Below are 16,171 nucleotides of genomic sequence, written 5' to 3'. Positions count from 1 at the left end.
GGTGGTGATGGTGAAGATAATGATGGTGGTGAGGATAGTGATGACAATAATAATGGTGGTGGTGGTGGTGATGATGGTGATGGTGACAGACTAGTGGTGATGCCAGTGATGATGACAGAATGGTGATGATGGGTGGTGCTGGTGATGGTGCTGCTGATGACATGATGGGTCCACAGCTGGTTAACAGTTTTTCAAAGTAAGCTAAGTGGAATCCTAACCTGATTCTCTTGTCCTGAAGATAAAGGAAGAGGTATTTAAAATTGTACAAAGCTGCACAGTATGAGACTTTATTCATTATGTTGGATGTGACAGCAATCTGGTTTTATGTTGTTAAAATATTTCCACTCCTTGGGAAGCTGCTGGCTTGTATGAGTTTAATAACTTAATGACAAGTGAAAAACAGGAAAACAAAAATATAACTCAGGAAGTATGTGCCACCTTACTTTTCTTCTTATAAGATAGACAATTTAATAGGATCTTAGCTTTGGCTGTTGAACTCTCTTTAAAGTTAATAAATCCAAGTAAAAGATAGTTACAAAGTAGAGAGGGTGATTTATACTAATGAAAGAAAGGAGGTAAGATTTTTAAAGTACAGCCTTTAAATGGAGTAAATTAACTGTCTAGCAGTGTAACATTTTATCTTGTGGTTATTGATAAATGCTTAACTATTTTGCAATCATCAGTTCATCTGATAGCTGTTGGGTGCTTATTGGATCCCTGTTGTCATAATTGCTAAGAGGAAGATGGCACTGGCCAGGGGTCTTTGGCCACAGCTCATGAATGAGGCAATATGGAAGTTATTGGATGAAGGTGTGGAGTACACAGCCAGCTCTTTAAACTCTGAATCTCCTTACCACCCTTCAGAGACAGGCATGCAGCCTGGGCTGCATTCAGGCTGTGCTGCATCCTGCCTGTGTCTCTGCGAGCTGTCTTGCTCACCCTCCTGAACCTTACCTGCTACATAGTGTGATTGGGATGGGATGGATCAGGGGCAAATCAACTAACAGTGTACAGGATTCTTCCCAAATAGTGTCCTTTCCAGATGTTGCCACAAAATTATTTATTAAGTTTGAAATAGGTGTAGATTCATAGGATATTGCAAAGATAGTTCAGAGAAGTCTCTTGTTCCTTTTGCCCAGTTTACTCTAATGTTATACTTTTAAAAAGTTTTTGGTGAAATATCCATAGCCTAAAATTTACCCTTTCAGCCGTTTTTGAGTGTACAGTTCAGTAGCATAAGGTACATTCACATAGTTGTGCACCTATCACCACCGTCCAGCTGTAGAACAAGGAATACAGCTTATGTAACTATTGCACAGCATCACAGCCAACAAACTGAAGTTGCTGTAATCAGCGTGCATACTTCAGATTCATTTTTATCACCCACAGATTGCTGACATTGCCCCAGTTGAGTGACATGTGGAAACCTTGCCTTCCTTTGCACCCCTTCACCTTCCCTTGCTTATAACGTAATTGCCGTGAGTGTCTCTTCTGCTTGCATTGTGAAGTGTGTCCAAATTACTGTGCTTTTTGCTTCAACGGTCCAACCTAATTTAGAAAACTTAGGAGGAAGTGCATTGTATTTGCCCATACTTGTTCAGTTTTTTTTCTTTTTGATGTTCCAGGATTCATTGTTTTATTTTTTTCTTTCTGTTCAAAGAACTTCCTTTCAGTCACTCTTTTTAAGTTATGTCTGCTGGGACAAATCTTCCTGTTTTTCCTGCCTCTGAGAACATCTCAATTTCTGAAGGACGTCTGTACTGGATGTGGAGTTCTAGGTCAATGATCTTCTGTCTTTCAGCAATTGAAAAATGTGCCACTTCCTTCTGGCCTCCATTGTGTTTGATGAGAAATCTGCTTTTTTTATATAGGAAATTGTTCTTGTTGAATTCAAATTTTTCTTTGTTTTTACTTTTTTGTTTTGATTGTGGAATGGGTTTCTTTGAGTTTATCCTATTTGGAATTTGCTCAGTTTCTTGAATCTGTTAGTTTACTTTGTTGTTGTTTTTAGCTGTTATTTCTTCTAATATTTTTCCAGTCCCATTTCTTTCTCCTCTCCAGGACTCTGATGACACAGATGTTAACTCTTCTTCCTCCACAGGTCCCCAGGCTCTGCTCATTCTTTCCTCTGCAATCTTGATTGTGTGCTTCGATTGCTCCATCTTCAGGATCATAGATTCTCCTGTCCTTTCCATTCTGCCTTGAGCCTGTTCATTGAAGGCTTTTGGTTTTTTATTTTGTTTTATGGTTATTGTTTTTTGTATTTTTCCATTCTAAGGTTTCTATTTGGTATTTCTTGTTCCTTTGTTGAGGCATTCTGATTTCCATTTGTCATGAGCATGTTCATCCTTGCTTGTGGAAGGTGTTTCTCTGGTGACATCTGTATCATTTATTGCTGCTGTAGATGACCTTTTCTTCCAGTTGAGATTTTCCTGGTTCTTGGAAAATCAGGAAGAAAGACCTTGGATTGAATCCTGGATATTTCACTGTGAGAGGCTGGATCTTCCCCTGTTCCCCTGCTGTGGTGGGAAGGGGTGCTTCCTTGTTACTGCCAGCGGGTAGTAGTCCAGGATCCCCATTAATTTCTGCTAACACTGTGCAGGGTAGAGTCCAAGCTCCATACTAGGGCCCTTCTGGGCTACTGAGGCCAGCGTGCCTCAGTACTTCCCCTGTGTGGCTTCCCGTGACACTGAAGTGGTAGCTGTGTTATTGCTGGATGCTGGTGAGAGTCCTGCCTTCCCCCGTAGCCTTTGACAGTGGGCTGGGGCAAGGGCTATAGTGTTTTTGGAGTTGTTTGTCTGCGGTAGGGTAAGTATTGTTTGAAAGATTTCTGTCTTCTTCAGGCAGCTCTTTCTTGTCCTTTGGCTAGAGAGAACAGGCTTTTCCTGGAGCTGTTTCTGCCTGTATCTGTTGATGTTTTCAGATTTTTAGCCTCATCAGTCCCCTGTCTGGGTGTAGAAGGTTGAGAGAAAGCCATCGTATGTCATTGCCATGCTACATCTTGGGTCCTGAGATGGTGAGCTGGCCTGTTTCCTGTTGACTTTCTGTCTTCTTGTGTTTTCTTGTCTGTAATCTCCAGAATTTTTAGCCGTTCTTAAAAGAATAGGAAAAAGTTCATTGACTCTGTCTTTTGGGAACTTTTCGCCACTGCATTTAGAGAAGGCATGGGTCCACCTGGCTGCCTTGGGCCCAGGGTGCAAGTCTACACAGACCACTGTGGTCTGACCATTACCTGTGCTCTGACCTCTGACTGCTTATGCATTTGCTCCGTGGTCTGAAAAACCTTGACATTTACAGTCTGGGTCTTGGGCTGCCTTCCTGGCTTTTCTCATCTTGCCCCCTTCACTTTGGTTTTCATTTCAAGTCACTTTCACTTGTATAAAAACTGTTTCAGGGCAGCTGGGAATGCTGGGCATAGAGAAGATGCTGACAGCTGTCTCTGTCCTTATGCAGGTTTGGGCTGTTGGGGTCCAGCCTCAATAGGCAGGTTCTATTTGAGGCATGCTTCAGCCTTGAGAGTGTGGGAGAAACCAGGCCATGTATGGCATCACCTTTCCCAGGTTCTCCTGCTTGTTTATCTCCCCTCAGCTGTCCTTCAGTGTCACTGCTGAGTCTTCAAGTACAGACTTGATGGGACTGCAAGGCTCTCCTCCTAGGTTACCCTGCTTCTAGCCCTTCATGTGGTGAGTGGGAAAGGTCTGGTTTTCTGCACATAGATACATAGTCAGAGGTCAGAATCCAGGAATCCTGATGCTCAGTCATGGGTAGTTTCTCTGAGTTCTCTGAGATGTTGATGCTCTTTCTAATGCTGCTTCCATAAGGGTATTTTGAGTTTTCACTCAGGGTCCCTGGGACCTTCCATAGAAGAGATTACCAGATGCCTCTGTGTCCTCCTCTGTGTTATGTTAAGGACTCTGGGGAGATAGAGGGAGCAGGGATGGAGAGAGGATATAGGGACCCCTGGAGGGATAGGGAGGGCTCTGCATGAGGTTTCAGTGATATTAGGGGAATAACCCCTTTTCTCTGTCTCTGTATCTGTCTCTGATGCACAGCAAGAGGTCTGGAAGGATGCACACCCCAGCACTCAGTGGTGCTCTCATTCCGGAGGTGGTGGTGAGCAGCTGTCCCTACGCTGGTATACTGTTTGGGACTGTTTTACACTGAGCGTGTGCTGTGATGTTTGTAATAAGCAATAGTGCCAGTAATAAAAGCTGGTGTAGGACTGAGAGACCCCCCAGATACCTGTCTTGTTCCATTCACCCCACCCTTGAGATGCACAACAGATGACATGCAAGACCAATAGCAAGAAGAAGAAGATGCTGTTCTGGCATGTTGGGTGCCAGAACATTCTTCACATTGGCTGAAGCCTGTGATTTCAGCCCATGGTTGGACTGATCCTCTTTACCTTTTTACCTGAGGGTTTTGGATTTGGGGAGGGATCTTTCAGAGCAGGCCAGCTCCAGCTGACCACTTGTCACCATGACCATGTCCTGGCAACTCCCAGGGGCCTTCCCCAAGCCTAAGGGGCCCAGTCACCTTCCTGGGACCCTAGACTCATATTCCAGTTCACTGCCACCTTTGGGGATGGGTTGGGGGCTAAACCCTTATTCACCCTGGGGTTCCTAGGGCAAGCAGGGAGGCTAGAAGTCTAGATAAAACCTGGCTGTTCTGCAGGTCAGAGGTTAGAAAAGAAGACTTGTTTATACAGTTATCTTGAGGTCTTCCTTGTTAGTAGTGCAGAGTGGCTGTTTCAAACTGACTGATAATTCATAGGAATTGCATGCACAAACCCCAAACTTCAGTGATTCTCCTGTGCTAAATATGCCATTTTCCTTTTGAATTCTTTTGTAAGGAAGAGAGCACAGTAATTGGACCTAAAGATGCATCCAAAATATCGTACCTTCATCAGAACTAGCTGACAACATAATGATGATTATGTTTCAGGAACCAGGTACACTTTTTCATAGCAGTCCACTGTAGAAATGAAAGGGCATTTTAGTGAGTTAATAGTTTAATTAACTATTGTCACTGTTGTCATTTTAGTGAGTTAATATTTTTTAACATTTTGAGAATGCAGCATGATCCCACACTCTCCATGTGTACTTTTGTCATCTTACTCCCTGTATACTGTTTTAAGAGCATCTCCAAGGAACTCACAGTCACCTGCCACATTGGAGGCCTTGTGTTTAAGAGGGTGTACCATGCTTCTTGTCCTGGATTTCTGGGACAGGCAGTTTTAAAGACAAGATTGCACTGTTAGTAGCAAAACAGAGGCCCCTGCTCTCATGCTGCCCCTCTGTGTTGCCCATGTCTGGTCAGTGAAAATATCCTACCTAGCCTAGCTCTTCTGTGCAACCCTGCATCTTGGGCCTTAATGTCCATTCTCAGCATTGGACAGGCTTCTTTGATGGCAGCCTCCCCACAGTGTGCCAGTGCATCTCTGACCTCAGTCTCCTCATGCAGCCCAGCCACTTGGTTTTTAGCTGCACTGAGGTGGCCAAGACCATCACATTCTAGGAGGTGTGAGGGAGTGGTATGGTGGGGCCATGCAGGATCCAGGAGGCAGACTTGCAGACAGCTGATGCATTCATTAGCTGTGGAGGCCTTGGAGCTATCCCTGAGCATGAGGCCATCCCTGCTGGACCTTTTAACCATGCTGATTTGGCGTTTACTTTGCTCCCAAACTTCTGGTTGTTCTAGGAATACTGGTTTGCCTTTTGATGACTGTGCCTGGCTCCACAAGCTCTTTCTCTGTAGGCACAGCCCTGCGCTGGCTGCAGGTCATCTCATCCACCTCATTTCTGTCTTGGCTTTCCTGTGTGTCTGTTTGCTCCTGTGTCTTCATGTTTTCTGCCCTTCTGTGGCTCTGACTTCCAGCTCTCCCAGGTTAAGAAGCCTCTTCTGCTTGTCTTGACCTTTCCCAGTTAAAAGTTTGCTCTGCTGCACTCCATCTCATGGCTGCACTGTATGGGTGAGCCTACAGTTACACAGGTTGTCCTGGGTCAGAGTGCTTGTCTCTGCCTTCATCTGGTACCTCCAGGGTCAGTCCCCTGCCTAACAGAGCTGGATATATGGGGAAACTCAGGCTTATTTGTAGCAGATGGCCAAGGCCAGATGCTACCCTAGGCTGCCCAGGCTTCAGGCTGAGAAGCATCTGGGTGCTAATTCATTCACAGCAGCCTCTGACACTGTCACATTCAGATGCAAAAAGTACGTTTATTTACTTAATCACTAGAAGATACTTAGTGCGCCTTTGAACTAGGAGACCCCACACAGTAACTGTTGACCCCAGATGTTCTCTCCTGTTAAATGTCACAAGATCCTCCTTTCTCCTGAGACCATCCAAGGAACCAAGGATACTTAGAAGCCAGTGGGAAGTTAGTTCAGTACAGATCATAAGATGCAGCTGTTCTGTGACATGTCTGTTTCCAGGTAAAATTTTGGCCTCCTCTTTACAAGGCCTGGGTCACGATTTCACCCCTACATCTCCAGGGCCTGGGTGTGCTTATGAGTAGGCATGAGATTGTTATGTGAGTTAAGCATTGTGCTCTTCTCTGTAGGAGTTTACTTCTCACATTCTGGGTATAGTCCTACATATCCTAAGCATTTTAGCTTCACTTGGAGGAACTCAGCTCATATTCTGTAGCTAATCACATCTGTCAAATCCAGGTAACAGGACATCTAACCTCTACATTCTGCCTTCTGGGACTGGGACCAGTTGGTTTTCCATATCCAGCCTCAGTTTCTCACCTATGGGCTAGAGATTGTGAACAACTTTCCACCTAAACCATAGGATTGATGCAGAGTCAGCAGAAAGCAGGTTGAAAATGGCCTGGCTTCTTTCTTTTCTGTACTGGTGCCTGAACTCAGGGCCTACATCTTGAGCACTCCACCAGCCCTTTTTTATAAGGGTTTTTTGAGATAGGGTCTTGCAAACTATTTACCCAGGTTGGCTTCGAACCATAATCCTCCTAATCTTTGCCTCCTGAGTAGCTAGGATTACAGGTGTGAGCCACTGGTGCCTGGCAGGTATGGCTTCTTATGAAGAAGAACATATCCTTTTAACAACTTGTTTTGGAAGCATTTTAGGTTCCTTAGGAATAAAACATTTTTTGGAAAAAATAAATATTGATTGACAGTATTCAAGAGAGTTTTATCGACAAAGCAATACTCTGTTTTGTTAAATTTCTGTTCTATGTATTGGGGTAAGAAATCTCTGAGGTCATTACCTCCCCTGCTGGTTCCTGGCAAAACCCTCTGTGTCTAGAGAGGGCCTTGCTCCCAGGAACCCTGTGCCTTCCAGGGGTTCTTTCTTCACCTGGCAAAGCCAGGTGCTTCTTTCCTTTAGTTCTTGTCTTTTCTTTCTGGCAGAAGGATTTTGCTATAAAGAAAAGGAGAAAGATGGGGTGGGGACAGGGGAATGGGACTCAAAAGAGGCTTTTGTTTCAGGATGGGAGTGATGGAGGCATGTTTGCAGGTCAGTGGGAAACTCCAGTCGAGAGGGAGAGATTGGTGAACTTCTGGGAGCAGTGTCACCCAGTGGTGAAGAGGGGTTGGGTTCTGCACACACCAGCTGTTGCATGCCCTTTGTCCAGTGGCCTGATGTGCTGGGAACTTAGAGGCAATAATCACACCAGTTAGAGGATGGTCTGCTTTTTATCCTCTCCCTGAGCCAGCAATTGTGCACACTATTTGAGATGAAGGAATGCCTACTCTGGGTGACCACTGGCACTACAACTGTGCTGTGGGTGTCACTGCTGGTACCCACCCCAACACTCATAGTTCTCTGGCCAAGGCTGGGTGAAGAAGCAGGTGGGCTGCAAGTGTGTTGGGGGCAGCTGTCTTCTGACTGTCTCACATGAAATGGGAAGCAAGGTCAGCTGCTCAGTGAGGAGAGGGAGGAAGCACTGGAGGTTCGCTTGCTGTGGACAGAGCCCAAGGGCCTGGCGAACTTGTGGTCTGCCAGGCATTTGTCTAGCCTGGACAGAGAATGTTGTAGAAATCCTGTGGGATTGCTAGGCAGGTTAAGGTTAAGGGTCCCCATGAGGCCACTGGAGAAAGTGGAGGGAGGACAGGGAGAATGTGTAGGTAAGGGCACAGTGCAGGAGAGATGGGCTTGGACCGGTGGGATGGTTTCTGGGTGTCAGCTGCGTACCCACTCCTGAGAAGGCTTATAACTCATACTTCTGCTTACTTCCAGTGACTGAGAGAGTACTCTGGCCTCTCCAAGGTCACCCAGCTTTATAACTTCTAGGAGTAGGAGTTGGGAATTTAACCTGGGTCTGTCTGGCTTCAAAGCCATTGTCCTTTCTATCACACCAATGATTCTTTTCAGAATAAAAGTAAAAATAACAACAAAAATCTGATTTTAGATCTTGGTCTGACTGAGAAATGAGTCTTTTCCTCTGATGATGTCTTCCTGCCTAGTGTAACGGGAGAGACATAATGGAACATTAGTACATTTTTGTGAACACAGATGATACTTTAAATAGGAATTGAGTGGCTTAAAAAAACCACTGAACAGATCCGTATCCTTGTTTCACTTTTAGTTCCTGTCCAGTCATTGAAAGTGGTCTTGGACCTTCAGAACCACTGTTTTTGTAGGTCTTTCCTTGCACCTGACTTGAGAGTCTGGCTGGAACACTTCATCACCATCAGTGCCGTTCACTCATTTGAGGGTAGGGTTTGATTTTTCAAGTTCTATGTTCATGTTTTACTTGGCTGTGCTCTGCTGAGATCTGGGCTGTTGAGTGGATTTGGGTCAGAGGGAGGTCCATGTCAGGTACTCTCTAGGAGACAACCTTGAAATACTGAAGAAAGAATATCCTGGAACTTGGTACTACCTGAGGTGTCCACCAGAGGCTGGCAATTGTGCAGAAGGACAGCTCTCAGTGTTTTCCATCATACTTGGGAGTAATCATTTGTTTATGTGAAGGTGAATTAAAATATTTTCCTTTTTTTTTTAACAGAAAACACAGCCATCTTCATGTGTAAGTGCTGCAATCTTTTCTCACCAAATCAGTTGGAACTCCTGTCCCATGTTTCTGAGAAGCACAGAGAAGAAGGACTTAATGTTGATGACATCATCATTCCCCTTAGGCCTCTGACTACTCCTGAACCCCCCAACCCAAGCAAGACTGGAGATGGTAAGGGAAGCTGGCATGCTGGGTGGGACCGGTGATGCTGAGATACTCTTTAATACTGTCATGCCAGCTCTCTCTAATTCATGGGCACAGTAGAAGCCTAGAAAAATCCACTCAGAAGTCACATACTTGTCCAATTGTAGATCTTCTCAAGGAAGATTCTGTCTGAATCTCCTGTCCCTAGCTGCTGTCGGCACTCCTCCAGTACCTGGTTGGTAGGTGAATGAGTGAAAGGAGGCAGCAGTATCTATAGTGTAAAAACATGACCCTGTCATTAGACAAGAGTGGGTTGCACCCATCTCTAGCCCCAATAGCTGATTTACTTGAAGCAGATGATGTTCCTTCTCCAAGCCTCACTTTGCTTATCTGAAAAATGAAAACAAGTATGCAGCTAAAGTCAGAGATATCTACAGCACCCAGCATGATGCAGAAGATGCTAAAGGGAGGCTGTTTTGCACATGATCAATAAGTTAGTATATGTAATCTTAGAAATAGCATTTCCAAACCAATAGTATAAACCTGGAGCAAGGGTTCCAAGTGGGAAGCTTTGTCTCATGTGGAATCCTAAGGTTCATAGTCAGTGTGCAAAGTGAGATACATCTCGTCTGCAGTTGCAGAATGGCATCAAATACAGCAGGTGCGTGGATTTGAGAAGCCATCCAGGCACTATAATTAGGTCCCCACAGACAACAAAGAAAATACATAGTATGGGAGGAACAGCTGCAAACAAGACTTAGAAAAATCCCCCACCAAACTATTTTTACATGATGAGGGACAACAGCCAGTCTCTTGTGCAGAAGCCCAGTACATGGTGATTAAATGTCCCATTGCAGGATTCATTAGCCACACTAATAATCCAGTAGGTCTTTCATGGGAATATTCAGACTGGCATTTCTAAATAGGCTGGCATATTGATCATCTGTCAGACACTGTTAACAAGTAGAGACTCCAGACAAGAAAAAAAAAAAGTTTGGTTAATGAGCCCCTCTGGCTCATTCCCAGGGTGCTGGAGAAATACACCTGTCAGGATTGAGTTGTTCAGAATCTCTCTCTCTCTGCCTACCCTGTTGGGGTGAGGCACGCCTCAGAATTCTGACCCAAAGGAGAAGCTGCCATGGCATGCCATCCCCAGGATCACTTCCCGGGGAGCAGTTCAATGCCGGGGTCTTCTGAAGAGTGTTTTGTCACAGTCAGAGGCACTCAAGGCTCTAGTCAGGAACCTTGAGTACTTGTGTTCTTCCATCTAGGGCCAAACGTATAAAATTCAGAGAAATGGGTTGTTTCTTTTGTCACACTCATATGGCAGATAGAAATCATGTGGATTAATGTACAAAGAACTTTGAGAATGGTTCTTGCAAAGGCTTTAGTTCTATATTTGGGTTTGCTTAAGATTTTCCTCTTACTAAATGAGGTGTGAATAAGAAAATATTTTACATTTCATTTCTTTCATAAATAAGAAATGAATAAATGATAATAAAGGTGAGAGACTCTTACTTGGAATTCTGTGTGTCAGTGTTTTCTGAGGTGCACGTTTTGACTTCTGCCCTTCCCCGAAGTCAGTGCCAGTGAAAGGCATCACTATACCTCAGGTGCTCCTCCCCTTCCTCGTGATCTGGCCTCTTCCTTCCCCTCACAACCATCCTCCCCTTGCCATCTCCTCCTCTCATCACCGATCTATAGCTCCAGAACCCAGCTGCTGACAAAGCGGCCTCTGTCTGGGAAGTCCCTTGTAGTGGCTTTGCCCAGCTCATTCCTGCATCTTCCTTGGAACTCATTCGGCTGAATCACCCCGAAGGACTTGTCACTGGTCATGCATGGGATCAGAGCCTCTTCCTCTGGGCTCCCAGAACCTCACAAATGGGTTTCAGTTCTGTCCTTCCTAGTCATGTGTTCATTGTGTTGGCCACTTTTTTTGGTGGTGAGGAAGTGCCCAAGGGAGGGCTTTGGGCCATTCATCTCTTTGGGCTCAGGTCCTGGTACAGGGTCTGACGTGTGTGCACCCTTCCCAGTGTGCTAAGTGAATGAATCACCCTTTGAAATGTGTTTTCTGGCTACCTCCCTCTGTCTCCCAGAAGGTGTGCTCTGTTCCTCCTGTCACCACTTACTCAAAAAGCTTCAGTGGCCTCCCCTCACCCAAACCTCACATAGTGACCAGCAAAATGCAAATTAAAATGATGCACCATTAAAAAAAACTCTCAAGATACAGCAAAACTCTTAAAAATATAAGATCCTTACTCATGTGGCTATGGAAAAATAGAAGATCCTAGATCCTGGTTGTTTCTAAATTGGCAAAATTTTTTCAGAGAGAATTCTGACAGAACCTAGCAAACTTTTAAATAAGCATATCCTCTGCTCAAGGAGTTCTTCTAGGACTAGAGAAATACGCAATATGCACTTTTCATTGTTCGCAATAGTACAAAGTTGGAGAGGAGATACATCATCAAGATAACAAAGGTCAAGTGAATAGTACATTACCCATAGAAGGAAATATTGTACAGACATAAAAAGAATTAAGAGAGATGTTAATAACACTTTTTTGTACTTGAAATTTGCTGTGTCACCAGGCCCAGCTTATTATGCTTTTGACTTGCATTTGTTTAGGTCTTTATCCGTCCTGAGTTAATTTTTATATATGGTATGGTAAAGAGATTCTGAACTAAATACTAACTTCAGTATTTTCCGTGCTTTTCTCTTTTACTAGTTGAGATAAAATTGATGTAAAGTAAAATTCGCCATGTGAACAGTTTTAGCATAGTCATACCACATAAACAGTCAGAACTACCTAATTCTAGAACATTTTCATGGATCTAAAACAAAACTAAATCCTGTACCCTTTAGGCAATCATACTCCATTCTACTTCTCCTTGTCCCCCTGGAATCCACTAACCTACCTTCTGTCTGGGTGGATTTCTCTACTCTGTAAATCTCATGCAGATGGAATCGTACGTCATGTTGTCTTTCGTGCCTAGCTTCCTCACTGTTTTCGAGAGTTATCAGTGTTGTAGCATGTCTCATACATCACTAATTTTCATGGTGAATGGTGTTTCTATTTCATCTCTTCCCATTCTAGTCTTTGTTATTTCGTCTTTCTGTTTGCTTTACTTCAGTGTGCTTTTCCCTCTGTAGTTTCTTACTTTGGAAGGGAGACTATTGACTTGGGATTTTTTTTCAAAATGTGTTTTCTTCCTCTAGCTTTATTGAGGCATAATTGACAAAATCATAAAGATTTAAGGTGTGCAATGTGATGATTTATGTATATATAATGAGTTGATTATTACAGTCAGGTTAGTTAACGTGTATCACCTTACCTAGTTATGATTATTTCTTTTTGTGGTGAGAACATTAAAGATCCATTCACTTGGCAAATTTAAGTATACAATGACATATTTTAACTGTTATCACAATATGAACATTAGATTCTAGAAACATGTTCATCAAATAGCTGAAAATATGTACTCAAAGTTAAATCAACATCTCTCCATCCCTCCCCACCACGTCCCCTGGCAACCCCTGGGGAGAGGGGAGCGAAGGAGGAGGGGATGGAGGGGGAGAGAGAGAGAGATAGAGAGAGAGAGAGAGAGAGAGAGAGATAGAGAGAGAGATATCACATCCATCCACTAATGGGCATGTAGGTTGTTCCCATGCCACACTAAGCATGGGAGTGCAGCTAGCTCTTCAAGCTGTTGATTTGATTTCTTTTTGATCTATATCTAGAAAGGGGATTGCTAATTGTATGATAGTCCTACTTTTTATTTTTTTGAGAAACTTCCATAGTGTCTTCCATAAGGGGTATATCAGTTTCTATTCCCACCAACAGTATGCATGGTTTCCCTTTTATCTAAAACCTTGCAATCTTTGTTATCTCTTGTCTTTTTGATACCAGGCATCCTAACAGGTGTGAGGTGGTATCTCACTGTGGTTTTAATTTGTATTTTGCTGATGATTTAGTGATGTTGAAACCTTTTCATGTACTTGAGGGCTGTTTGTATGACTTTTCTTGTAGAAATGTCTGTTTGGGTTGTTTGCTTATTTTTTTGTTGGGTGTTTTCCCTCCTTTCCCTCAATAGCTCACTAAAGCTTATGCAGCTCAGTGGAGCTGTATGAATTCCTGGTGTATTTTGTATACTAATCCCTTACTGAATGAATGGTTTACATTTTCCCCATCCTGTAGGTTGATTTTTGTTCTACTGTTTGCTGTGCAGAATCTTGTTAGTTTGATGTAGTCCTACTTACTTATTTTTGCTCTTGTTGCTTGTACTTTTGCCGTACTGGGTGTTGAATTCATGGCCTTGTGTTTGCGAAGTAAGCTCTCTACCACTTGAGCCACACCCCTAGTCCTTTTCACTTTTCCTTTGTTTTTTAGATGGGGTCTCCCACTTTTGCTAGGCTGGCCCCGGTCTACCATCCTCCTACCTTCATCTTTCCAGTAGCTGAGATTATAGATGTGCTTCATCAGTTCTGATTTTAAAACTTTTTTGGATTGTACTGAGGTTTGAACTTAGGGCCTTGTGTTCACAAGGCAAGTGCTCTACACTTGAGCCATGCCTCCAGCCCTTGTTGCTTTTAGGTTATTTTTCAGATGGGGTCTTAGTAACATTTTTTCTTGGAAGGCCTTGAACTAATCATTTTCTCAATCTTGGTTTCCTAAGGAACTGGGATTACAGCTGTGAGTCACCACACCTGGCCTGGTTTGTTTTTGAGAAAGGGTCTCACTAACTTGCCCTGGTTGGCTCTGAACTGTGATCCTATCTCTGCCTCCTGAATAGCTGGAATTACATGCCTGAGCCACCAAGATAGTCTCAAAGCCATTTTTGAAGAGACTCTCCTTTCTTGTGTGTTCTTGGTACCTTTGTCAAATGTTACTTGACCATATATTCATGAGTTTATTTTGGGCTCATGGTTCTGTTCCAGTGGTCTCTGTTCATGTCTTTAACCCAGTACCATATTATGTTGATTCCTGTTATTTTGTAATATACCTAGAAATCAGGAAATGCGATGCTTACAGCTTTGGTCTTTCTCCAGATCAGCTATTTGGGGTCTTTTGCAGTTATATAATGAATTTTAGATTTTATTCATTTCTGTGACAGAGCATTAAGATTTTGATAAAAATCATATTCGGTTTACAGATTGTTTTGGGTAGAAGTGGGTTCATCCACTCCATAAAATATGATTGTTTTCTTATTTGTTTTTTGGCTAGTTGCCAGTATAGAGAAATCCTACTGATTTTTTGCATGCTGATTTTGTATCTAATAACTTCACTGAACTTGTTTATTCTCACAAGTTTTTTTTTTTTTTTTTTTTTGTGGAGTCTTTAATAGAGGGTCATGTTGTCCACAAACAGAAAATTTAATTTCTTCTTTCCAATTTGGATGTCCTTTTGTCTTTTCTTTCTTTCTCTTGCCTCATTGCTCTGGCTAGGGCTTCCAATACTATGTTGAATAGATTTGGTGAGTGGTCACTCTTGTCTAATTCCTGATCTTAGAGGAAAAGCTCCCAGCTTTTCGCTGTTGAGTATGACATTAGCTGTGGGCTTGTCACATGTTACCTTAATTGTGTTGAGACCCATTCCTTCTATTCCTGCTTGTTGAGAGATTCTTCTTCTTCTTTTTTTAAACAAAAGGATGTTGGGTTTTGTCACATTTTTTCTGCATCTACTGAAAGGATCATATGATTTTTAATTCTTTATTCTGGCAATGAGTATTGTATTTATGGATGTATATTTGTTGAACCATGCATTCAGTAGAACCCATCCTTCAGATTGTGACTTTGAATCTTTTTCCTAGTCTGTCTATACACAAGCTGATCCTTGAGCCCCAGCTCCCACTCAGTCGTATGGTTATAAGCAGAAACATTCCACTATAGTGCATTGTGTTGCTAAGCCAGGATGTGGGTAGGCTAGTCATATTCAGTGCATTGTTGACTTACGATACTTTCAAGTTACAATGGTTTTGACATTACAAGTCAAGGAGCATCTGAAATTGTTCCCCCTTACCCATGGGGATATGGGCTAAGACCCCTAGTGAATGCTAGAACCATAGATAGTATTGAACCCTTTACATACTGTTTTTTTCCCTATACATATATATCTATCATAAGGTTTAATTTATAAATTAGGAAGAGATTAGCAACAATCACTAATAATAAAATAGAACAGTTATGACTATATACTGTAATAAAATTGCCAGCATCACTATCCTTCTGCTTTGGGGCCATTTTTAAGTGATCAACAGGAAGTAGTGCTTACAGCTTGGACATGCTGGACAAAGGAATGATTCATATGGAAGGCAGGCTGGAGTGGGATGGCAGGCGATCTCATCATTCCACTAGGAATGTGTGCATTTTAAAACTTACAACTTTTCATCTGGTATTTTTGGAAGGCAGTTGACCACAGGTAACTGAAACCATAGAGAGCAAGACCATGGACATGGGGTGGGGGCGGGGGGTGGCTGTATAACCAAATTCCCACCACTTTTATATGTATTTCCCTTTATTAAATAATTTACCTTTGACTTAAATTCTTCTTGAGTACATTTTCTCCTGTTCTGTAGTTTATAGTAGAAGACGAATTGCTTGTGTAGTTTAATTTTTAAAAAAGAATTTCTTAAGACTTTAATTAAACTCCGTCTTTTAACATGAGACAATTTCTTTAAAAGTCTTTCATGAAGAACTCCAAGTCTGTCTGTTTCTTTTTGTGGAAGTCCATAAAAGCAGAGGCTTGTAGGGGCTTAGTTTCTCTCTAATGATTTCCGTTCAGGTTTAACCTTCACAATTCATTTTAACTTGAGAGATACTTGAGATGGTTTAATTAAACTTTTAACTGAGCAGTAATTGCTTTATTATTTTGGTCTCCCCTTATAACATGAAGGTTCTTAAATCTGCTGGTTTATTTTATAGCCTGTTAATCTTTTTTGCTTGTGTAGGAAGTGGTCTGCAAAATGACCTTTCATTTTTCCCCCTCTTCTTAATCAAATCTCTGGCTGTGATCCAGGAAGAAATTACCTAGTGGGCTGAGCTCATTCTCCCGTGTG

General features: G+C 42.7%; 1 protein-coding gene across 3 annotated transcripts in view; it reads left to right on the top strand.

Moving 5' to 3' along the window:
• Positions 1-16,171, top strand: part of Zfat (zinc finger and AT-hook domain containing) — a 204,933-nt gene that overhangs the window by 26,879 nt on the left and 161,883 nt on the right. For all 3 annotated transcript variants that reach the window (XM_074069270.1, XM_074069271.1, XM_074069269.1), the window contains exon 2: positions 8,970-9,146. In XM_074069270.1, the coding sequence (XP_073925371.1) occupies positions 8,970-9,146 (177 nt within the window). The remainder of the gene's footprint in view (positions 1-8,969; positions 9,147-16,171) is intronic.

This window comes from Castor canadensis, chromosome 3 (assembly GCF_047511655.1).
Source record: "Castor canadensis chromosome 3, mCasCan1.hap1v2, whole genome shotgun sequence".
NCBI classification, from domain to species: Eukaryota; Metazoa; Chordata; class Mammalia; order Rodentia; family Castoridae; genus Castor; species Castor canadensis.
Note: the sequence above shows the minus strand (reverse complement) of the source record. Positions and strands in the feature narration are given on the sequence as shown.